Genomic DNA, 24,555 nt, shown 5'->3' on the forward strand with positions numbered 1-24,555 from the left:
TCAATATTAGGAAGGTATTCTTAATGTTTTGTACACTCAGTGTATATGAATGTTTAATGAGAACCAAAACCTGAGATTCATAGAACGACTAGCGACTTGACTCAAGTGGGACTCGAGTGATGGTTCGTTCGGTGTAACAATTTCATTAGTCAATACTCATTGCTGCTTAAAAACAGAGCTCAGCAGTTTCATAGATTATATTTTTTTTAAATGGAGATTGTTTTTTGAAATCATTTCAATGATTTATTTAATCATGACACGACTACTATGCACAGGTACTGTTGAATCAGGTGGTGACATTCCACACAGACACAGAGAACGTCAGCGATGAACTTCAGAGAAAAAAAATTAAGTGCTTATGAATGAGAGACATAATAATATGACATACAATAATACAAATAAAAAGTTATTCAAATAGTATATTTAGTGTAAAAACAACAAGCGTCCCAACTCAACAGATTGACATAAAAAAGGGCGTTGATCACAATCTTACATTTACATCATTTAGCAGACGCTCTTATCCAGAGCGACTTACAAATTAACACTTAGCTTAGCTTTTCTCCCCCTCCCAGAACCTGAACGTAAAGGACTAATGCACTTCTATGTGTGACTCCCACTGATGATGGCCTGACAGTCTAAACCTTTGTTTTTGGCCCTCCTCAGTCTAAATGAAGAAAACAGAATACACATCTTTTTTTAAAATCTTTGTTGTTGTTGTTGTTGTTGTTGTTGTTGTTGTTGTTGTTGTGCAGACCCTCTACAAAAGGAAACTCTCAAGGCAAACAGCACCTAGTTAGCATCCATCTTCCATAACTGTGGTGGGGATCAGAGAAGAGGAACATAGAGAAATTACACTATGCTAGCAAGCACAGGAATCCCCTTTTAACAGTAGAGACAGAAGTAGAGCGAGTAACCATAGAAATAATAATCTCTCTGGTTTCCAGGATATAGATTAAGTCTAGTCCAAAGGCCATATGTGTGAAGCGTTTTAAGGTAGGAGTGCTGATTTATGGTTAGCTTTGCCTTTTAGATCCCAATAAATAAGGTTACATGGACAGGGACCTTAATCTGTGTCCGGGAAACTGGCCCTAAATGTTGTACGCGACATAGCGGTGGTTAAAGGTGCAATCTGCAGTTCAAACAACAACAAAAATGGCAGATTGCCATTTTAAAGGTGCCAGTAATGCCAGTGAGGCCTCTCCAGATCACTCTCAACTCTAGGTAGGGCTAGAGGCATGGGTCTCTCCACTCTGGGTAGAGGCATGGGTCTCTCCACTCTGGGTAGAGGCATGGGTCTCTCCACTCTAGGATCTGGCCTGGGCCTTCCCGTCCTGGGTGATTGGTTTGGTCTGTCCAAGCTGTCCGTGCTGGATGACTGCTTAGGTCTGCCTAGCTGGCGGGTCGGTCCGATGGGCTTAGGAGCGTGGGTCCTCTGGTGCTGCCGGAGCCCCTGTAGATAATAGAAGCTCTTCCCACACTCCTCACACTGATGGGGCTTCTCTCCCGTGTGGACTCTGAGGTGAACCTTGAGGTCAAATTCCCTGAAGTAACTCTTCCCACAGACGGCGCAGAGGTGGCTCTTCTGTCCGGTGTGCATACGGAAGTGGCATGTCAGTTGGGATTGTTGCTTGAATCTCTTTCCGCACTCGGGGCAGAGGTGGGGTCTCTCTCCCCGGTGCGCGCTCTCGTGCTTCTTTAGCCCTTCTTCTGTGATGAAGCCCTTCCCACACTCAGAGCATTGGTAAGGCCTTTCCCCGGTGTGCATTCGCATGTGGATCTTAACGTAGTAGTTACTGCGGAACCTCTTCCCACAGTCAGGGCAGGGGAAAGGCTTCTTGTTATTGTGAGCCAACTGGTGTTCTTCTAACTGAGTCTTCTCAGAGAACTCCTCCCCACACAGAGAACAGAAGAAAGAGGTGTCCTGAGATGTCACGTGTTTCTGTAGTGATGACAGATCTGGACAGTTGAAGTTCTCCTGAGCTGCGGTGACGATGTGTTCAGGACCTCTTGATGTAGAGGGAGCTAACCCACCAGCAGACAACAAACTGGGGTTCCCATCTGCAGGGAAGATCAAGATTAAGTTAGAGATTCCCGATATCAGGGCTCTCCAAACCTGTTCCTCTGAGAGCCACCGTCCTGTAGGTTATCGTTCCAACCCTAATCTAGCGCACCTGATTCTAATAATTACCTGGTTGATAAGATGAATCAGGTTAGTTACAACTGGGGTTGGAGTTAAAACCTCCAGGAGGGTAGCTCTCGAGGAACACGGTTGGAGTTAAAACCTCCAGGAGGATAGCTCTCCAGGAACAGGGTTGGAGTTAAAACCTCCAGGAGGATAGCTCTCCAGGAACAGGGTTGGAGTTAAAACCTCCAGGAGGGTAGCTCTCGAGGAACAGGGTTGGAGTTAAAACCTCCAGGAGGGTAGCTCTCCAGGAACAGGGTTGGAGTATAAACCTCCAGGAGGGTAGTTCTCCAGGAACAATGTTGGGGAACCCTCCCCTATATTGTGCACTACTTTTGAACAGGGCCCTTAGAGCACTAAAAAAAAGTTGTGCACTTTGTAGGGAATGGGGTGCCATTTGGGATGCACACAAATGTTAAGTCAAGTCAAGTAATTCAGACCAACTAAGCTCTTCATAGCCTGGTTCCAGATCTATCTGTGCTCTTGCTAACTCCACTGCGGTCATTGTTTGGCGTGACAGGGAGTTGGCATGTTAGCACCAACAGACTGGCACCCAGGCTGCTTTTACAACAGCATACATATACAAAACAAATGTACTGAGAAAATATCAACGTTAAGCTGTATTTTCACATAAATCTTATAGGGAAATTTCACAAAAATGTCAACCTCATATTCATCATCCCAAGCACCACCCCAACATCAACATACAGTGCCTTCAGAAAGTATTCACACCCCTTGACTTTTCCCACATTTTATTGTGTTACAGGCTGAATTTAAAATGGATTAAATTTAGATTTTCTGTCACTGGCCTACACACAATAACCCTTAATGTCAAAGTGGAATTATGTCTTTAGACATTTTTAGAAATTCATTAAAAATGAAACTGAAATGTCTTGAGTCAATAAGTATACAACCCCTTTGTTATGGCAAGCCTAAATAAGTTCAGGGGTAAAAATGTGCTTAATAAGTCACATAATAAGTTGCATGGACTCACTCTGTGTGCAATAATAGTGTTTAACATGATTTTTGAATGCCTAACTCATCTCTGTACCCCACACATACAATTATCTGTAAGGTCCCTCAGTCGAGCAGTGAATTTCAAACACAGATTCAACCACAAAGACCAGGGAGGTTTTCCAATGCCTCACAATGAAGGGCACCTATTGGTAGATGGGGTACACAAAAAAGAGCAGACATTGAATATCCCTTAGAGCTGATCATGATGAAGTTATTAATTACACTTTAAATTCTTCTCCCACTTTGACTAGAGGATTATGTTTAGATCGTGACAATTAAACCCATTTTAATCCCACCTTGTAACACAACAAAATGTGAAAACATTCAAGGGGTGTGAATTCTTTCTGAAGGCACTGTAATGCGGACCACAACATGTCGCTGAACGTCTTACCCAAAAGTCTCTCTCACCTCTGTGTGTTTTCATGTGTGTTTTCAGGTTCCCTGGCTGAGTGAAACCCTTCCCGCACAGGGAGCAACAGTAAGGCTTCTCTCCGGTGTGTATTCTCATGTGTAACTTCAGTTTGGACGCGTCGGACAGTTCTTTCCCACAGGTCGGACATCGGTGAATCCTCTTCCCTCGCCCCCGGCGCTGTCCTGTAGCCGGACCTCCTGCCTCACCAGAGAACACACCCAGACTCTCCTCTGGGGAAGAAAGACACAGTTGGTGGGTCTCTCAAACGGCACCTTATATTCCCTGTAATAATAGTGCACTACTTTCGGACAAGAGCCTAAAGGGTGCACTATCTAGGGAACAGGGGTGCCGTTTGAGACACAGTCACTCACAGTGAATTCACTAATAACCCGTCAAAAGGGTAATAACAGTATTCCAGTCGTGATGTAGCCATCGTGAGTCTGTCATAGGCTGTCTTACCGGTGTGCTCTGTCTGATGTCTCTGCAGCAGTTCTTTGTTGTTGAACGGCGCTCCACACACGTAGCAGTTGTAATCTAGATGTGTCTGCAGGTGTAGCAACAGCTCATATTCCCGGGGGAATCCCTCTCCACATTTAAAGCAGCGGCGGTTGTTAAACCTCTTGGTTTTGGGCCGCTTCCGTTGGCCTTCTCCTTTGACTCTGGTTCTCTGTTTGGCCCGTCGTTTCTTCCGGTGTTTTCTAGGTGCTCCTACTGTAGAGGGACCGCCGGCACCAGTCTTGGCTGTGTGACAAAGAGAATGGGTTAAAGAATTGGCCCGATAGATTGTCCGTGTCCCAAATGGTAACGCTAATCCCTATTTAGGGTGCTACTTTTGAACAGAGCCCTATATAAGGGACAGGGTGCCATTTTGAACAGCAGCCAAGTTAACAGGTTATACCGTAATTTTCGGACTATAAGCCGCGCCTTTTTTCCAATTTTTCGACCCTGCGGCTTATATAACGGTGCGGCTAATCTATGGATTTTTACAGCTAACGGCCACTAGAATACCTCCTAAATCTATGGATTTTACAGATTACAGTCCACCAACTTTAACTCTATGGACTCTATGACCGGTCCGCGCCCCCCACCTTTAAGCGGCGGGCTCCAGCAGGAAAAGCTGGAGGCCGGAAAAGAGTGAGACAGGTAGCGCGCAAAAGTAAAAGTGGAACCGAGAGTGGTACGAGAGACAGAACGAGAGACAGAACGAGAGCAAGACAGACAGACATTATGAGAGCGAGACAGTTTGTCTCTTTCCCGACAATCCCCTCTGTGCACGAACCCTTACATATGGTAATTAAACATTAAAACACCTGCAGCTTATAGTCCAGTGCGGCTTATATATGTACGCATCATTAAATATCATTCAATTTAGCTGCTGCGGCTTATACTCCGGTGCGCCTTATAGTGCGGAAAATCCGGTAGTTGAATGATTTTCTGTTGACAGGGTGCCATTTTGAACGCAGCCAAATTAACAGGTTATAGTTGAATGATTGTCTGTTGACAGGGTGCCATTTTGAACGCAGCCAAATTAACAGGTTATATTTGAATGATTGTCTGTTGACAGGGTGCAATTTTGAATGCAGCCAAGTTAACAGATTATAGTTGAATGATTTTCTGTTGACAGGGTGCCATTTTGAACGCAGCCAAATTAACAGGTTATATTTGAATGATTGTCTGTTGACAGGGTGCAATTTTGAATGCAGCCAAGTTAACAGATTATAGTTGAATGATTTTCTGTTGACAGGGTGCCATTTTGAACGCAGCCAAGTTAACAGGTTATAGTTGAATGATTTTCTGTTGACAGGGTGCCATTTTGAACGCAGCCAAGTTAACAGGTTATAGTTGAATGATTGTCTGTTGACAGGGTGCCATTTTGAACGCAGCCAAGTTAACAGGTTATAGTTGAATGATTTTCTGTTGACAGGGTGCCATTTTGAACGCAGCCAAGTTAACAGGTTATAGTTGAATGATTTTCTGTTGACAGGGTGCCATTTTGATATAGTTGAATGATTTTCTGTTGACAGGGTGCCATTTTGAACGCAGCCAAATTAACAGGGTATATTTGAATGATTTTCTGTTGACAGGGTGCCATTTTGAACGCAGCCAAATTAACAGGCTATAGTTGAATGATTTTCTGTTGACAGGGTGCCATTTTGAACGCAGCCAAATTAACAGGCTATAGTTGAATGATTTTCTGTTGACAGGGTGCCATTTTGAACGCAGCCAAATTAACAGGGTATATTTGAATGATTTTCTGTTGACAGGGTGCCATTTTGAACGCAGCCAAATTAACAGGTTATAGTTGATTGATTTTCTGTTGACAGGGTGCCATTTTGAACGCAGCCAAATTAACAGGTTATAGTTGAATGATTTTCTGTTGACGTTCTACCTCCACTTACCAAGACGAGGAGCAGGATTCCAACTGGCGTCGTCGTCTTCAGAATTACCCGAACCATCAACGTTCACATCTTCTTCTTCTTCTTCTTCCTCCTCCTCCTCTTCTTCTTCAGCGCTGGCCTTCAACCGAGGTGTCTGAGTGGACGCCTTGCTGCCATGGTTTGGATCAGGTCCCTGGGACTCTCTAGCTTTGGGGCTGGATTGGTCACCAGGATCCTACAGTGAAAACACAACAGTCATTAGTAAAGTGAGAATAGAATGTTTGTGGTAAGGTTCCCCAGGGTAGCGTCCTCCTCGGCCCCCTTCTGTTCAAACAGGAAGTGTATATGTAGCAGATTTTGAGTGGCGGTTCGCTAAATCTATGCCTAACTTTAACCTCACCCTAGCTAACCATAAACACAAACCTGAACCAATTCCAGAAGCGTTTAGATAGCGATAGCATTAGCCTACAGCAAACCAAACCACAGCATTAGCCTACAGCAAACCAAACCACAGCATTAGCCTACAGCAAACCAAACCACAGCATTAGCCTACAGCAAACCAAACCACAGCATTAGCCTACAGCAAACCAAACCAAACCACAGCATTAGCCTACAGCAAACCAAACCACAGCATTAGCCTACAGCAAACCAAACCACAGCATTAGCCTACAACAAACCAAACCACAGCATTAGCCTACAGCAAACCAAACCACAGCATTAGCCTACAGCAAACCATACCACAGCATTAGCCTACAGCAAAGCAAACCAAACCACAGCATTAGCCTACAGCAAACCAAACCACAGCATTAGCCTACAGCAAACCAAACCACAGCATTAGCCTACAGCAAACCAAACCACAGCATTAGCCTACAGCAAACCAAACCACAGCATTAGCCTACAGCAAACCAAACCACAGCATTAGCCTACAGCAAACCAAACCACAGCATTAGCCTACAGCAAACCAAACCACAGCATTAGCCTACAGCAAACCAAACCACAGCACTAGCCTACAGCAAACCAAACCACAGCATTAGCCTACAGCAAACCAAACCACAGCATTAGCCTACAGCAAACCAAACCACGTACCTTTCTGATAAGGGATGTTGGAAGACCACTTCTTCCACTGTAGCGAGGGCCTGTGGGGATGGGTGGGGTTGGTTCCACTATGGGCTTCCCAGGGTGCATCTGCTGCATGTGTGACCGGATGCCTGCTCTGTACCTGTAGCTCTTGCCACACTCATGGCACTGGTAGGGTTTCTCTCCGGAGTGGACTCTGAGATGCACCCGGAGGTCAAACTCTCTGGCGAAACTCTTCCCACACAGGAAGCAGAGATGGCTCCTCTCTCCAGTGTGGATCTTGAAGTGACAGGTCAGCTGGGATTGTTGTTTGAAACACTTGCCACACGCAGGGCATCGGTACGGCCTCTCTCCTCGGTGAGCGCTCTCGTGCTTCTTGAGCCCCTCCGCTGACATGAAACTCTTATCACACTGGGCGCAGTGGTAAGAGATCTTCCCACTGTGGATCTTCTGGTGGATCTTGATGTAACTCTTGCTGGAGAATCTCTTCCCACAGTCTGGACAGGGGTAAGGTTTCTCTGGTTTCTCATGGGAGTGGGCGATCACCAGGTGATCATCGAGAAGGCCTTTCTGAGAGAACTCTGCCCCGCAGAGAGGGCACTGCGGGTTAGACTGGTTCTCTCCAGTGTGAGTTCTCATGTGTATCTGTAGAGCTGATGGAGTTTGGCATTCCTCGCCACACTCTAGGCAGTGGTGGTTCTCCTTAGCTGTGTGGTTGTCATGGTATTGGTCCGGGACTCCTATTGGCTTAACTGTGTGGTTGTCATGGTATTGGTCCGGGACTCCTGTTGGCTTAACTGTGTGGTTGTCATGGTATTGGTCAGGGACTCCTGTTGGCTTAGCTGTGTGGTTGTCATAGTATTGGTCAGGGAATCCTGTTGGCTTAACTGTGTGGTTGTCATAGTATTGGTCAGGGACTCCTATTGGCTTAGCTGTGTGGTTGTCATGGTATTGGTCAGGGACTCCTGTTGGCTTAGCTGTGTGGTTGTCATGGTATTGGTCAGGGACTCCTATTGTAGGAAGCCTCTCCACGATGTCAGGCCAGAAACTGGGATTCCTGACTTCTCCTGCATGGGGGAAGATAAAGTGTTAGTTGATGTTAAGTCTAACCAGACAATGACTGGGGCCAGGACGATACCAGTATCGCCCTACTCATTAGTATCAAGGAAATAAAACACCAAGCGGATTTAAAGACCAATGTGTAATTCATGCTTTAGTCACATCTTCTGCCTGAACTGACACCTCTTTAGTCACACCATCTGTCTCTACTGACACCTCTTTAGTCACACCATCTGTCTCTACTGACACCTCTTTAGTCACACCATCTGTCTCTACTGACACCTCTTTAGTCACACCATCTGTCTACACTGATACCTCTTTAGTCACACCATCTGTCTACACTGACACCTCTTTAGTCACACCATCTGTCTCTACTGACACCTCTCTAGTCACACCATCTGTCTCTACTGTTACCTCTTTAGTCACACCATCTGTCTCTACTGACACCTCTTTAGTCACACCATCTGTCTCTACTGACACCTCTTTAGTCACACCATCTGTCTCTACTGACACCTCTTTAGTCACACCATCTGTCTCTACTGACACCTCTAGTCACACCATCTGTCTATACTGACACCTCTTTAGTCACACCATCTGTCTCTACTGACACCTCTTTAGTCACACCATCTGTCTACACTGACACCTCTTTAGTCACACCATCTGTCTCTACTGACACCTCTTTAGTCACACCATCTGTCTCTACTGATACCTCTTTAGTCACACCATCTGTCTCTACTGACACCTCTTTAGTCACACCATCTGTCTACACTGACACCTTTTTAGTCACACCATCTGCCTGAACTGACACCTCTTTAGTCACACCATCTGTCTCTACTGACACCTCTTTAGTCACACCATCTGTCTACACTGACACCTTTTTAGTCACACCATCTGTCTCTACTGACACCTCTTTAGTCACACCATCTGTCTACACTGACACCTCTTTAGTCACACCACCTGTTTCTACTGACACCTCTTTAGTCACACCATCTGTCTCTACTGACACCTCTTTAGTCACACCATCTGTCTCTACTGACACCTCTTTAGTCACACCATCTGTCTCTACTGACACCTCTTTAGTCACACCATCTGTCTACACTGACACCTCTTTAGTCACACCATCTGTCTCTACTGACACCTCTTTAGTCACACCATCTGTCTCTACTGACACCTCTTTAGTCACACCATCTGTCTCTACTGACACCTCTTTAGTCACACCATCTGTCTACACTGACACCTTTTTAGTCACACCATCTGTCTCTACTGACACCTCTTTAGTCACACCATCTGTCTACACTGACACCTCTTTAGTCACACCACCTGTTTCTACTGACACCTCTTTAGTCACACCATCTGTCTCTACTGACACCTCTTTAGTCACACCATCTGTCTCTACTGACACCTCTTTAGTCACACCATCTGTCTCTACTGACACCTCTTTAGTCACACCATCTGTCTACACTGACACCTCTTTAGTCACACCATCTGTCTCTACTGACACCTCTTTAGTCACACCATCTGTCTCTACTGACACCTCTTTAGTCACACCATCTGTCTCTACTGACACCTCTTTAGTCACACCATCTGTCTACACTGACACCTCTTTAGTCACACCATCTGTCTCTACTGACACCTCTTTAGTCACACCATCTGTCTCTACTGACACCTCTTTAGTCACACCATCTGTCTACACTGACACCTCTTTAGTCACACCATCTGTCTCTACTGACACCTCTTTAGTCACACCATCTGTCTCTACTGACACCTCTTTAGTCACACCATCTGTCTCTACTGACACCTCTTTAGTCACACCATCTCTCTACACTGACACCTCTTTAGTCACACCATCTGTCTACACTGACACCTCTTTAGTCACACCATCTGTCTACACTGACACCTCTTTAGTCACACCATCTGTCTACACTGACACCTCTTTAGTCACACCATCTGTCTACACCTCTTTTACTTCTATCAGAACTACAAGCATTTATCGGAGTGTAATATCTGACATTTTGTTTTTACAACAGTGAAATTATCAGTGTGAAATATCTAAAGCTTAAAGGGATACTTTGGGATTTTGGCAATGAGGCCCTTTATCTACTCGTGGATACCATCTGTATGTCTCTGTGTCCAGTATGAAGGAAGTTAGAAGTAGTTTTGTGAGCCAATGCTAACTAGCGTTAGCACTACGCTAGTTAGCAACTTCCTTCAAACTGCACGCAGAGACATAAAAATGGTATCCACAAGTTTATCTGACTCTGGGGAAGTAGATTAAGGGCCTCATTGCCAAATTCCGAAGTATTCCTTTAAGAGGACAAATGTATTTCCACAGTTCGGTCACTGGGAAGAGGTACGAGTTCTCACCTTTGTGCACACTCTGGTGTATTTTCAGATTTCCTTTCTGAGCGAATCTCTTCCCACACAAAGAGCAGTGGAAAGGTTTCTCTCCTGTGTGTACCCGCTCGTGCATCATGAGTTTATGTGCATCGGATGCTTCGTATCCACACGTTAAGCAGCGGTGAACCTTCTTGGTTTTCAACATGGCCGTTCCATCTATATGAATGGTCTGGTGTAAGAGCATGTCGTAGATACGGGAGAATCCCTCTCCACATTTAAAGCAGCGATGGGTCACCTTAGCTTTCTTCTGCTTCGGTTTCTTTTCCTTCTTTGGTTTCTCTTCTTTCTTCGGCTGCTTTTGTTCTGGACCCTTCTTCCGTTTGCTCCCCTGTTTCTTCTGTTTCTCCTGGTGGTGTTGTTCCAGCGCTCCTGAGGGAGTTCCCTCACTACCGTGGCAGGAGTTAGGACTCATTCCTGTGGAGAGAAGAGAGTTCAGTGGGTCAAATAGGTCCATCACTAATGGTATGTAGCGTACATGCTATTGTGTGGAACCAGTGGCCAGGTATTCCCTATATGGTGCACTACTTTTGACCAGAGCCCTATGTCCGGAGTCTGGTGTAGCAGTCTAAGCTCCTGACTCCAGCCTACATACGTATACCCCCGGGGGATGGACAGATTGGTTAGATAAATCGGTCTCCCTCTCTACATTACACTATATAGGGAATAGGGTGCCATTTGGGACGTCCCAAGTTATTTTAACCTCACCTTTCTGTCACCACTTACCAAGATGAGGAGTATCCCAGGTAGCTTCTTCTACTACAGAATTCAACAGATCACCAACTTCCTCTTCCTCCTCTTCTTCATCTTCACCCTCTTCTTCCTCTTCCTCCTCCCACTCTTCTTCTTTCTCCTCCTCCTCCTCCTCATCCTCCTCCTCCTCATCCTCCTCCTTCTCCTCCTCCTCCTCCTCCTCCTCCTCCTCCTCTACAATATGAGCGTTCATCCCAGGTGTTTGAGTGCTGTCCTCCTCATGGTTTGGATCAGGACCCTGAGACACTGTAGACCCCGATTGATCACCAGGATCCTAGAATAAAAACATCCCAGTTTGTAATAAAGTTAGAACGGAATGCAAACCATGTTTATTTGCTCATTACAAAGGAACAAAAAAAGGGTTCAATGGAATAGTAAAAAATAAAAGATAAATGTTTATAATGTTAACAATAGTATCTCATATGAAATGTTTATCATCATTTTCTCCCACCTTGTTGATGTGTGATGTAGGGGGACTTCCTTCACTACCAGAGCCATGGACAGGACTCTCTCCTGTGGAGATAGGTTGGTATTACTGGTTATAATGAGACTACCAGAGCCATGGACAGGACTCTCTCCTGTGGAGATAGGTTGGTATTACTGGTTATAATGACACTACCAGAGCCATGGACAGGACTCTCTCCTGTGGAGATAGGTTGGTATTACTGGTTATAATGACACTACCAGAGCCATGGACAGGACTCTCTCCTGTGGAGATAGGTTGGTATTACTGGTTATAATGAGACTACCAGAGCCATGGACAGGACTCTCTCCTGTGGAGATAGGTTGGTATTACTGGTTATAATGAGACTACCAGAGCCATGGACAGGACTCTCTCCTGTGGAGATAGGTTGGTATTACTGGTTATAATGAGACTACCAGAGCCATGGACAGGACTCTCTCCTGTGGAGATAGGTTGGTATTACTGGTTATATATAATGACACTACCAGAGCCATGGACAGGACTCTCTCCTGTGGAGATAGGTTGGTATTACTGGTTATAATGAGACTACCAGAGCCATGGACAGGACTCTCTCCTGTGGAGATAGGTTGGTATTACTGGTTATATATAATGACACTACCAGAGCCATGGACAGGACTCTCTCCTGTGGAGATAGGTTGGTATTACTGGTTATAATGACACTACCAGAGCCATGGACAGGACTCTCTCCTGTGGAAATTATGGGATAGATCAGGGGTTCTCAAACCTTTGCACCTGCCACATCTATCTCTATGGGAACAAGCACTGTTCATGACACAAACTGTTCCCACCCCTCTTGTTTGGCGGAGAGAACATGTTGCAGGTTTAAAGCTTATTTCCTGCAATTCTACACATTCTGTCATGGGGTGCAGAGAAAAATGTTGCAGTTTTGTCTAATGTGTATTCATGTGATATTTGAGTGACACAAAATTTACAACAAAATATATGAGCTAAAAAAAACTATCTAAAAAATGTTAGCTGACATGGGCTAGATGATCTGGACATTTCTGACAAGTGACAAATACAGTGGGGGAAAAAAGTATTTAGTCAGCCACCAATTGTGCAAGTTCTCCCACTTAAAAAGATGAGAGAGGCCTGTAATTTTCATCATAGGTACACGTCAACTATGACAGACAAAATTAGATTTTTTTTTCTCCTGAAAATCACATTGTAGGATTTTTAATGAATTTATTTGCAAATTATGGTGGAAAATAAGTATTTGGTCACCTACAAACAAGCAAGATTTCTGGCTCTCACGGACCTGTAACTTCTTCTTTAAGAGGCTCCTCTGTCCTCCACTGATTACCTGTATTAATGGCACCTGTTTGAACTTGTTATCAGTATAAAAGACACCTGTCCACAACCTCAAACAGTCACACTCCAAACTCCACTACGGCCAAGACCAAAGAGCTGTCAAAGGACACCAGAAACAAAATTGTAGACCTGCACCAGGCTGGGAAGACTGAATCTGCAATAGGTAAGCAGCTTGGTTTGAAGAAATCAACTGTGGGAGCAATTATTAGGAAATGGAAGACATACAAGACCACTGATAATCTCCTTCGATCTGGGGCTCCACGCAAGATCTCACCCCGTGGGGTCAAAATGATCACAAGAACGGTGAGCAAAAATCCCAGAACCACACGGGGGGACCTAGTGAATGACCTGCAGAGAGCTGGAACCAAAGTAACAAAGCCTACCATCAGTAACACACTACGCCGCCAGGGACTCAAATCCTGCAGTGCCAGACGTGTCCCCCTGCTTAAGCCAGTACATGTCCAGGCCCGTCTGAAGTTTGCTAGAGTGCATTTGGATGATCCAGAAGAGGATTGGGAGAATGTCATATGGTCAGATGAAACCAAAATATAACTTTTTGGTAAAAACTCAACTCGTCGTGTTTGGAGGACAAAGAATGCTGAGTTGCATCCAAAGAACACCATACCTACTGTGAAGCATGGGGGTGGAAACATCATGCTTTGGGGCTGTTTTTCTGCAAAGGGACCAGGACGACTGATCCGTGTAAAGGAAAGAATGAATGGGGCCATGTATCGTGAGATTTTGAGTGAAAACCTGCTTCCATCAGCAAGGGCATTGAAGATGAAATGTGGCTGGGTCTTTCAGCATGACAATGATCCCAAACACACCGCCCGGGCAACGAAGGAGTGGCTTCGTAAGAAGCATTTCAAGGTCCTGGAGTGGCCTAGCCAGTCTCCAGATCTCAACCCCATAGAAAATCTTTGGAGGGAGTTGAAAGTCCGTGTTGCCCAGCGACAGCCCCAAAACATCACTGCTCTAGAGGAGATCTGCATGGAGGAATGGGCCAAAATACCAGCAACAGTGTGTGAAAACCTTGTGAAGACTTACAGAAAACGTTTGACCTGTGTCATTGCCAACAAAGGGTATATAACAAAGTATTGAGAAACTTTTGTTATTGACCAAATACTTATTTTCCACCATAATTTGCAAATAAATTCATAAAAAATCCTACAATGTGATTTTCTGGATTTTTTTTCTCATTTTGTCTGTCATAGTTGACGTGTACCTATAATGAAAATTACAGGCCTCTCTCATCTTTTTAAGTGGGAGAACTTGCACAATTGGTGGCTGACTAAATACTTTTTTCCCCCACTGTAGCTCTCTAAGGTATGCAATGACTGACATGACAAGAGGAACTGATGATGCACTACTCAATTTCGAAATTGCAGCTTGTGCATTCTACAATTACAACTTTCAAGAGTAAGTTGAAAGCCGGACTGAGTTCCTTAAAACTCAGTCCCACAGTTTGGGAACCACTGGGTTAGATAATGAGACATAGTATTCACTCTATTACTGTGTAACTAAAGAACAGTCAGCGATCAGCCTCCACTTACCATGTTGAACAGAATCCCAGTCAACTTCTTCTCCATCAGAATTAATCAGCCCTCCAACTTCCTCTGCATCATCTGTCGCTCCCTCTTCATCCTCCTCCTCCTCTTCCTTCTCCTCTTCCACTTTAGCCTTCAGCCCCAGTGTTTGACAGAGGTCCTGTAGGTTATCAGATACCATCTCCTGCCCCTGTGACGTGTTCTCCTCCTCACAGTGGATGGGTTTCTCTGCTTCTGTTGTGTGTGACCGCTGGTGCACATTCAAACGTCCTTTTGTAGCAAACTTCTTCCCACAGTCGGGGCAGGGGTATGGCTTCTTTCCTGTGTGGATTGTCATGTGGATCTGTAGAGATGATGATGTTTTGAAATGCTTCCCACATTCTGAGCAGCAGTGAGACGACGTCTTAGTTTTCGGATTCTCCTGGTGTTGTTCAGGTTCTGCGGCTGACGCAGAGAGACTCTCCTCAACTTTTTTGCGGTGTGATTGCTGGTGTACTTCTTTCAAACTTTGAGAGTCCGGTTTCTCTCCTGTGTGTTGCAGCTGGTGTCTTTTCAAGGATGTACAGAAGGTAAACCTCTTGTCACACTCGGAGCAGGCGTAAGGCTTCTCTCCAGTGTGCAGTTTCTGGTGTTGTTTAAGATATGCTTTCTGAGTGAAGCCCTTCTTACAGATGGGGCAGGAGAAAGGCTTCTCTCCTGTGTGGGAGAGCTGGTGGGCAGTCAGGTTGGCTTTCTGGGTGAAGCACTTGCCACAGACAGAGCAGGAGAAAGGTTTCTCACCAGTGTGCACTAGCATGTGTTGGTTCAAATTTCCCTTTTGGTTGAAGCTCTTCTCACACACGGAACATTTGTAAGACTTCTCCCCGGTGTGTTTCAGCTCATGTGATTTCAAGGTGTGTAGATAGGTATAACTCTTACCACACACGGAGCAGGAGTGAGGCTTTTCCCCCGTGTGTGTCAGCAGGTGTCTGCGTAGTTTGTAGGCGCTAGAGAACTCTCTTCCACACTCCAGGCAGCAGTTCTTTGCCTGTTCAGGATCTCCCGATATAGAGGGACTGCCCTCCCCATTAGAACAGTGGAACCGCTGGTGTGTCTTCAGATGTTCCTCCCGAGTGAAACTCTTCCCACAGTCAGAACAGAAGCAGGGCCTCTCTCCTGTGTGAGTCAGAAGGTGTCGTTGTAGTTTAGATGGACAGGGGAACTCCTTCCCACAGTCCAGGCAGCTGTAGCTCTTCCTGGGTTTGGGACTGGTCTTCTTCTCTCCTGTGTGTGTTGTGTTACGATGTTTTCTTAGATAATGCTGGGTAGGGAACTCCTCTCCACACTCTCTGCAACTGTGTGTGTTCTTAGCTGTGTGATTCTCCTCCTGTTGTTCAGGTTCTCCTGACGTAGAACTTGCCCCCTCACTTTCAGAATGATGGCTGGAACTCTCTCCTGTGGGGATATAGGAAGAGTCTGATCAGTATTGTTCGAGTGGAAACCAAGGGGTGTATTCATTAGTGTACCCCGTAACAAACGAAAACAAGTGTTTCTTATAGTCCCTTCCCTGTTTCGGACATTTGCTTCCTAATGAATACACCCCAGTTTGTGTAATTGTTGCACTGTTTTGTTACGCTGTACCCAACAACACAGTCAGATCGTTTAACATTCAGTCTGCCTCAGCCTCCACCTACTAAAGTCAACGGAAATGTCTCAACCAACTTACCTCTCAATCTTAGAAAGTCACTGAAGTAGTCAAGGCTCCTAGGAACCATCTCTGGAACGCTTGTGCTCTGGTTACCATGGATACAGTCAGGAACCAGTGGATTTGACTGGTTTGGCTGGGGTTCATCAAAATCCTGAGAAAAAGTGAAAGTACAGTCAGAGATAGGCCTAGAAGACAATGACATGTAATTGGCTTTGGTCTTAATAACGAACTGACTTGATAAAGAAAGTCCTTACTACTTGACAAATGCATATCAACTTCTACAAATGACAAGCTAGCCTTGAACAAGACAATGACAATGGAGTTGGCTAAAGCAGAGCCATGTATTTACGTATCTAGCTAACCAGCTATATCTATACCTACTGTATCTATGGCTTTGGGCTCAAGCACAAACAGGTCTTAGTTTCAGGGCAACTAGCTAGCTATAGCTGACTTCTCACCTCATACATTGCCGACGCAACAACAAAATAAACTGCCGAGAAAATGTTGTTCTCTGGCTGTAGCAAGCATTTAGTTCAAATTATGCATTGCTAAGAGAAATCACAGCTATTTCGCAAAAATAGATAGCAGGCTAAGTTAGCATAGCATACAGAGATAGCTAACGGTACCTAGCTAGCTAATAATGTTAGCTTAACTTGTCGTTTATAACTTTATGTCTGTCTGGTTTAATAGTTTAATATCTACGTTATCACTGGATGGAAATAATCTACGACAATTATAGTTTAGATATATTTGTAAATAACTCTAGCTACAATGCTTTGGAGTAAGGTTTATCTAAACAGGTTAGCTATATTGACAGAACTGCCTGGAACTACTTCCGGGGCAGCAACTAACCCGGAAGAAGAAAGTTGATGTCATCACTGGACGCCATTCCGCATAGTTGGATTTGGCCATTCTTTGATTTTATTAACGGTGAGGGGAGAATGGAAATATGTTAAAAGAAAGCTGGTCAGTAAAGCATTAGGTAGCGAGGTTGTCCAAACAATGTAGTTTGCTAGTCCTTACGGTTGCATAACTGTTAGCTAGGTACCTGCTCATCAGACCGCTAACGTTATATTTTTAGCTTGGTATTGTTAGCTAGCTAATAGTTCCTGCGAACTAATTTGAAGCTCTGCTTAAACAGAGTCGATGTAGGAGTAAAACGACGATTGTTTTCTATCTGGTAAGTACAGGCAGAGCGATTGTACATAGAATCAACGAGTTACTGTTGTTTCCTAATGTTCGTGTTACATTAGTTAGCTTCAAAATACAAGCCCTGATCGTGGGAAACCTTGACATTTAATATATATCGTAAACAAATGTTTTTATGATCACTAATATTGTTTTATTTTATCGTTCTATTAAGTAAAAATGAAATAGTGAGAGTAAAATATTTAAAAATGTAAACGTTTGACGGACTTGACCAAAATAGTATGCCACTATACATATTGGACGCCTGTATAAAATGTTTTTGTCTTACACCATGTCGTCCTATTTACACAGGTGACCTCATAAGAATTTCCGCTGTTCTGGTGACAGGAAGAAGATCGGACCCTGAAATAACTTGTCTTTGACATAGACTCATAATGCAGCACTTCCTGAAGCTCCCAGTGTGGAGGGAGATCTAGGAGACCTGTGAATACACAGGAGAGACACCTCACCCTAGTGACAGCTCCATTCAATCATTTTATTATTTAGAAATAAACATTCAGTGCTGAGACAAAATGAGTTCTGAGAAGGAAACGTTGATGGATGAAATAGAAAAGAGTTTATGGAATTTAACTGAGGACAATTTACGCCACCTGTGTGAACGTCATGGACCAGATGGCAAAGACGGCTCCGAAGTTAGAGGGATGAATCATCGCTTATTACGGCGTAAAATCATGGAGGAAATGTGGGACAATACGGATTCAATGAAATCAGAGGAGCAGGGAATGTCTTGGTTACTCCAACTGAAAGAGGACATCAGGAGGATACTGGAGGATGCTAGCAGCGCACTAATGAGTCCCAGCCAAGCCGATGATGCTGAAGACTGTGACGAAGAATGGAACGAAGAGGGAGGAGCTAGGTTGCTTAGCAACACACCAGAAAAGAGACCCATCAGATCTCACACTGTTAAACAACACACAGTGAAACCTCACCACTGCTCGGATTGTGGGAAGCAATTCATTGTAAAATCAAGCCTTAAACATCACCGGCTAGTTTTTCACACAGACCACCCTCACCGTTGTGGTCAATGTAAGAAAAGCTTCATAACTGCAGCAAGACTGGAATCGCACATTAAAACACGACACCCGCCAAGTGATCCTCTGAAGAACCCACATGTGTGCTCTAAATGCGGAAGGGCATTCCCTGTGGCTGCCAGTCTTAAGAGACACCTGAGAACTCATACTGGGGAGAAACCGTACGTCTGCCCTCAGTGTGGAAAGGACTACAGTGACTGTGGAAACTTGAGGAAACACATGAGAAGAACTCACCCAGGAGAGGAGATGGTTGTGGAGAGTTTCGCCACTCAGAGGAGCATCCCTACAGGAAATGTGGAGGAAATGTGGGACAATACGGATTCAATGAAATCGGAGGAGCAGGGAACGTCTTGGTCACTCCAACTGAAAGAGGACATCGAAGGGATACAGGAGGATGGTAGCGTTGTACCAATGAGTCCCAGCCAAGCCTATGATGATGGTGCTGATGATGATGATGATGATGCTGTAGCTGTAGACTGCAACGTTGAGGACCGGGATTGGTTGCCTAGCAACGGACTGAAGGCGGAGCCCATGAGTCCCAGCCAATCCGATGACGCTGCAGACTGGGACGAGGAGGACAGGGATTGGATGGCTAGCGATGGGCTGGAGGTGGAGTTATCTCCAGAGAGGGACACACCAGAGCAGAGAGTAAGAGGGGTGAGTGCTGAATTTCCCAGTGTTAAACAGGGGTCGCATTAGCTTTTACAAATCTGCCTTTTCAAAACACAGACCATAAAAATGTGTTTTAAACCATTTCACCTGCGTTTTATATTGAAAGTCAAGTGTTTTAAACCATTTCACCTGCGTTTTTATATTGAAAGTCAACAGTGTTTTTTGCTTCAATGGAGTGATCAATAGGCATGCAACTATAGTTTTTCTTCAGATGTAATACATTAATGCAACACATTCTGCAGAAAATAGCTTTGTTTTAGCACTTTGTGACATCTTCTGATGTTAAAAGGGCTTTATAAATACATTTGATTGAATTTGATTGATTTTCATCAGATGACAACGGGAGTGCAACGCTATTTGGCTAGCAGCCACACAAGTAAATTAGCTTACAATAAAAACACAAGGTATATTTTACCAAAACGATGACTGGCCATCATATTTCTAATGTTTATCATTGAAAGAATGGAGCCAGCTACATTTCCTTATGTTTTGCTTGAAGTTCATCTTTAAGCATTGTAACTGAACTAAAGTACACAGCAGTCAGAGTGTTGGAATGTGATTGGTCAAGACGAAAGCAAAGATATTTCATCCGAGTGGAGAAGTGCAACTGAAGCACAAAATTAGTCCTTTTAAATTCATGATTTGGCGTGAACCCGACTGAAGTTTTACAAAACACATTTTAATGCGTTTTATCTTTCCTTTTATGCATGAAAAACTCAGAATCCTGCGTTAATGAGACCTCCTGCTTGAAGTGTGTTTCTCAAGTCTTTCCATGATACCTCTCATCCTCGATTCCTTGACCTCTTTCTATAAATGCATTGGAGGAGAAGTTTCTAGGTTCTTCCCCTCAGACTTTTCCTCCAATGTACTTTAAGAAGGATGCCGGGTAATAATAATATAATATACCATTTAGCAGACGCTTTTTATCCAAAGCCACTTACAGTCATGCGTGCATAACATTTTATTTTGTGTATGGGTGGTCCCGGGGATCGAACCCACTACCTTGACGTTACAAGCGCCGTGCTCTACCAGCTGAGCTACAGAAGATGATGAGAGGAATCAAGGAAAGACTCGATTTTCCCTGCAAAGGTTTTAAGATTCCTTGACCGGTAGGAAAGTGTTTCCCACCCTGATTCATTCCATCTCTATTTTTATGATTTTCTAGGACAGGCCTCCCCCGCCCCCCTCTGCCCTCCCAGAGTCCCCTTGTCGTGCCTCTCCTGGTAGTGCCTTACTGTGGGGTCTGAAGAGGGTGTCTGTGCGGCTGGTGGACTGCAGGAAAACACCGGGGCAGAGTGGCCATATAATACACAAGACAACACAGACAGGAGAGAAACCCCACAGCTCGTCTAATGCTGGACAACACAAGACCCTCTCAGGAGACAGGCTTAGCTCCCATATCTGTGATCACTGTGGGAAGAATTTTGTCACAGCAACCAATCTGAAAACACACTTACTGTATCTGACTGGAGAGAAACCACACGTGTGCTCTGAATGCGGAAAGAGATTCACACAGGCCGGCTGTCTTAAGAGACACCTGAGAATGCATACTGGGGAGAAACCGTACGTCTGCCCTCGTTGTGGGAAGGCTTGTACTGATTCTGGAAACTTAAAGAGACACATCAGAAAAACTCACCCAGGAGAGGAGGTAATTGTGAAGAGACTTGCCTATCAGAAGAGCGTTTGTAATGCTAAAGAACGCAAGCAAACCCACTCCGGAGATGGCTTCCATATCTGTGATCACTGTGGTAAGAATTTCACCACAGCAAGAAGTCTAAAACTACACACACAGTCCCTGCAGAGAAGGAGAGAGAACTTGAATGCAGAGAAAGCTCACGTGTGCTCTGAATGTGGAAAGGGCTTCCATCAGGCTGGAAGTCTTAAGAGACACCTGAGAACTCATACTGGGGAGAAACCGTACGTCTGCCATCATTGTGGGAAGGCTTGCAGTGATTCTGGAAACTTACAGAAACACATCAAAAGTCACATGGGGAAACAACACACAGTGAAACCTTACCTCTGCTCTGAATGTGGGAAACAATTCATTGGAAAACAAGGCCTTGAACATCACCGGGAGGTTTTTCACACAGAACACCCTCACCGCTGTGGTCAATGTAAGAAGAGCTTCATAACTGCAGCAAGATTGGAATCACACACAAAAACACGACACCCGCCAAGTGATCCTCTGAAGAATCCACACGTGTGCTTGGAATGTGGAAGGGGATTCTCTGTGGCCGCCAGTCTTAAAAGACACCTGAGAATCCATACTGGGGAGAAACCGTACGCTTGCCCTCAGTGTGGAAACAGTTACAATGATCGTGGAAACTTAAAGAAACACATGAGAACTCACACAGAAGAAAAACCTTACCACTGCTCGGTGTGCGGGATGAAGTTTCGTCATACGAAAACGTTACAACGGCATCACCAGGAGAACCACAAGGGGGAGACACTGGGTCCCATCCGCAAGCATCAAGACCCTCTTCCATGCGCCCACTGCGGGGAGAAGTTCTCTACCAAGGCTCTTCTAAAGGATCACCTACGGACCCACTCTAGCCGGGTCCACTGCTCCCAATGCGACAAGACCTTCTCCACTAAAAGTAACTTACTGGTTCATCAGAGGATACACACTGGAGAGAGGCCTTACCTTTGCCCTCAGTGTGGGAAGAGTTTTTCTCTGGCAGGGAGTTTAAAACTTCATCTCCGGATTCATGCGGGTGAGAAACCTTACTGCTGTACTTACTGTGACAAGAGATTCACAAGTAAGAGCCACTGCAATCTACACCTGCGAATCCACACTGGAGAGAAGCCGTACCAGTGCCCTGACTGCGGGAGGCATTTCGCTGACGGGAATGTCCTGAAAAACCACCGGCGGACCCACACAGGAGAGAAACCGTTCCAGTGCCGCTTGTGCGATAAAGCTTTTGCCCAGTTGAGCAGTCTGAAGAAACATCAGGAGACACATAGGCTAACTCAGCCTGTCTCTGTCCCAAGACTCCCTAATCCCTACCCACCACACAATCAGCATGTACCTTATCCCTACCCACCACAGACTCAATGGTAACCTGGTTTACACCAGTCCAAGATAGGATGATGCATTTCTAACATATTGGGACAGGACCCTAGACTCAGTCCATCCCAAAACCCTACCTACCACGCACTCAATAAATGGTAAGTTTCTTAAACCTGTCCCAATCCCTTTTAGTTAACTAGATGGAAGGATCCATTTATTTAATTTTTATTTGTTATGATTTTATTGAGACGGGTTAGCAGTCGATGAGGATTGATATACTGTATATAGATATTGGAATAGAATGGTATTTTGTCCATCTGTCTCAAACTAATTATATATTTTAGCCCCAAGAGTTTTTGTGTTAACCGTTGATTTTTGGATATGTTGTCCATTTTTAAAAGGTGTTTAAAATTCATGGCCGAACCGCAACTGGTAGAAATAAAAATGGTGACAAGGATGTGTTGTTGAAGTAATTATTTTTTCTAATTCTTTGAGTAAGAAGTGCATTAATAAGGGTCCTAGGCAGGGGTCAAAGTAAGCCAGTACGTTCCCGTGCCGCGTCCCTGAAAAATAAATAGCAGGGGGTACGCCGTGTACCGGTAAAAATGTGAACCTATCACAATAATTAAAAATTAAATGCCAAGAAAACTATAGGCAATTACACCATTATTTAACATTACCACATGTTAGCTGCACGACAATGAGCTATTTGACTTGAAAACTGGCCGTATATTACATTGTAGTTCCATGAGAACACTAAAACGTTGCCAAAGGGGAGATAAGTGGTCGAGACGTACAGCAGTGGATGCATCAATTCAGGCTACAAGTGTACTGGGCCTAATGACTCCAATTTAGTAACAGATGTCTCTTTCCAGTCATCAAATTGTGGGTGCACAGTGCACTGTTTGGATGCTGGAATTATTGTGTGAAAATCAAATACAAATTTTATTTGTCACATGCGCCGAATACAACTGGTGTAGACTTCACAGTGAAACGCGTGCTTACAAACCCTTTCCCAACGATGCAGAATGTTTAAAAATATAATAATAAAAATTTAAATAGTGACTAACACAAGAGGAATAAAATACACAATACTTAAGCTATATACAGGGAGTACCAGTACCACATCAATGTGCAGAGGTACAAGGTACTTGAGGTAGATACAGTATGTACATGAAGGCAGGGTAAAGTGACTAGTATGTGTGCGTATGTAGTGTTTGTGAATGTGTGGGAGTGACAGTGTAGTGTGTGTGTATATGCTGTGTATATATAGTCTAGTGAGTGTGTATATGCTGTGTATATATAGTCTAGTGAGTGTGTATATGCTGTGTATATATAGTCTAGTGAGTGTGCAAAGGGTCAGTGCGAGATAGAATTAGTGCATTGTCGTGACTTGACTTTAACATTAATCCGAAGACTGTTATTTCTCTAATTAACTAACTATGTTTAATTGTTACCCGATTTTAAATTAATCATGTAAAAATTAACTCATTAGGATCTGGGGCACCACGAGAGCGATTCTTTAAAGAGTCACCATCTCCTGAATTAAACTCTAAAAGGGCTTTACCTATCACATCTATAAACAGTCAACTTATTAATCATAACCTCGTATCATATCATCATTCTGAACAGTCGTATCCTCCTTGCATCTGCAAAAAACCGAGCCTTACTTATGATTCAGTACTACACAAATTGGTTTAATTATTTATTTACTAGCTAATTAAATGGGAACACAGGATAAACACACACTCTGCACCGGTTATTGACTGGAGACTTAATATGTTGAAAACAGGTCCCTAGTGGAATGACAACAACATGGACGTAGTTAAAGAAGAGAGGGAGAGCGCGGGACTGAGACACTTAACGTTGCCACATTCAGAAAACTACTCTCACCTACAGTAACCATATACTTTGTATACGAACCGCCTCCCGCTTTGAGCAAGAAATCATGAATGTATTTACGTGGGGATCTCTCTGTGAACGGGGCAGCCTTGGAAAGGGGTTTGGGCCCTTTCGCGACACGCTTGTAAGGCTCTGATTGTCCGAAATGGTTCCAACAACTCTTCTCCCGTTGTCCTTCTTCCTAGTTGTCCGGTGACTTGTCGTGTAGTCCTGAACAGAACTACAGAGTTGATTTTCCTTCCATTCGGTCTTGAAGATGCTTCTTTGAAAATAGGCTAGCCAGCCGTATCCATGGTTCCCCAGTGGGGTGATGAGAGTAGCGTAATATTATATTTTGAGCAGAGTAACAGGATGATCCAACTTGAATTCGCTTTCAAAGATACTTTACTTACGACAGCTAATCAGCCGTACCAGTGATTGTCCGGGAGGT

The 24,555-nt window shown here is 44.3% G+C and overlaps 2 protein-coding genes across 2 annotated transcripts; one reads left to right on the forward strand and one right to left on the reverse strand.

Moving 5' to 3' along the window:
• Window positions 1–226: 226 nt before the first annotated feature.
• LOC311115133 (uncharacterized protein) lies at window positions 227–17,132 on the reverse strand. The gene is made up of 11 exons (XM_084190340.1): window positions 16,760–17,132; window positions 16,320–16,452; window positions 14,621–16,048; window positions 11,724–11,785; window positions 11,246–11,546; window positions 10,490–10,936; window positions 7,076–8,133; window positions 6,011–6,224; window positions 4,071–4,352; window positions 3,608–3,841; window positions 227–2,058 (listed from the first exon to the last, which is right to left on the reverse strand). Exons 1-11 carry the CDS (start codon window positions 16,766–16,768, stop codon window positions 1,169–1,171), a joined length of 5,058 nt encoding a protein of 1,685 aa, XP_084046466.1. The 5' UTR covers window positions 16,769–17,132; the 3' UTR covers window positions 227–1,168.
• A 46-nt stretch (window positions 17,133–17,178) lies between these two features.
• LOC311115146 (uncharacterized protein) lies at window positions 17,179–22,679 on the forward strand. The gene is made up of 3 exons (XM_084190353.1): window positions 17,179–17,481; window positions 17,802–19,198; window positions 20,379–22,679. Exons 2-3 carry the CDS (start codon window positions 18,023–18,025, stop codon window positions 22,272–22,274), a joined length of 3,072 nt encoding a protein of 1,023 aa, XP_084046479.1. The 5' UTR covers window positions 17,179–17,481; window positions 17,802–18,022; the 3' UTR covers window positions 22,275–22,679.
• Window positions 22,680–24,555: the final 1,876 nt, after the last annotated feature.

This window comes from Coregonus lavaretus (assembly GCF_964263955.1).
Source record: "Coregonus lavaretus genome assembly, contig: HAP1_SCAFFOLD_200, whole genome shotgun sequence".
In the NCBI taxonomy this organism is placed as follows: domain Eukaryota; kingdom Metazoa; phylum Chordata; class Actinopteri; order Salmoniformes; family Salmonidae; genus Coregonus; species Coregonus lavaretus.

Excerpts from the sequence above, each read along its gene's own strand:
- LOC311115146 (XM_084190353.1), top strand. The coding sequence starts at position 18,023 with ATGAGTTCTGAGAAGGAAACGTTGATGGATGAAATAGAAAAGAGTTTA. Across the intron at positions 19,199-20,378 it reads CAGAGCAGAGAGTAAGAGGG|GACAGGCCTCCCCCGCCCCC; the intron begins GTGAGTGCTGAA and ends ATGATTTTCTAG.
- LOC311115133 (XM_084190340.1), bottom strand. Across the intron at positions 6,225-7,075 it reads CAACATCCCTTATCAGAAAG|GATCCTGGTGACCAATCCAG; the intron begins GTACGTGGTTTG and ends TTTTCACTGTAG. Across the intron at positions 4,353-6,010 it reads GAATCCTGCTCCTCGTCTTG|CCAAGACTGGTGCCGGCGGT; the intron begins GTAAGTGGAGGT and ends TTTGTCACACAG.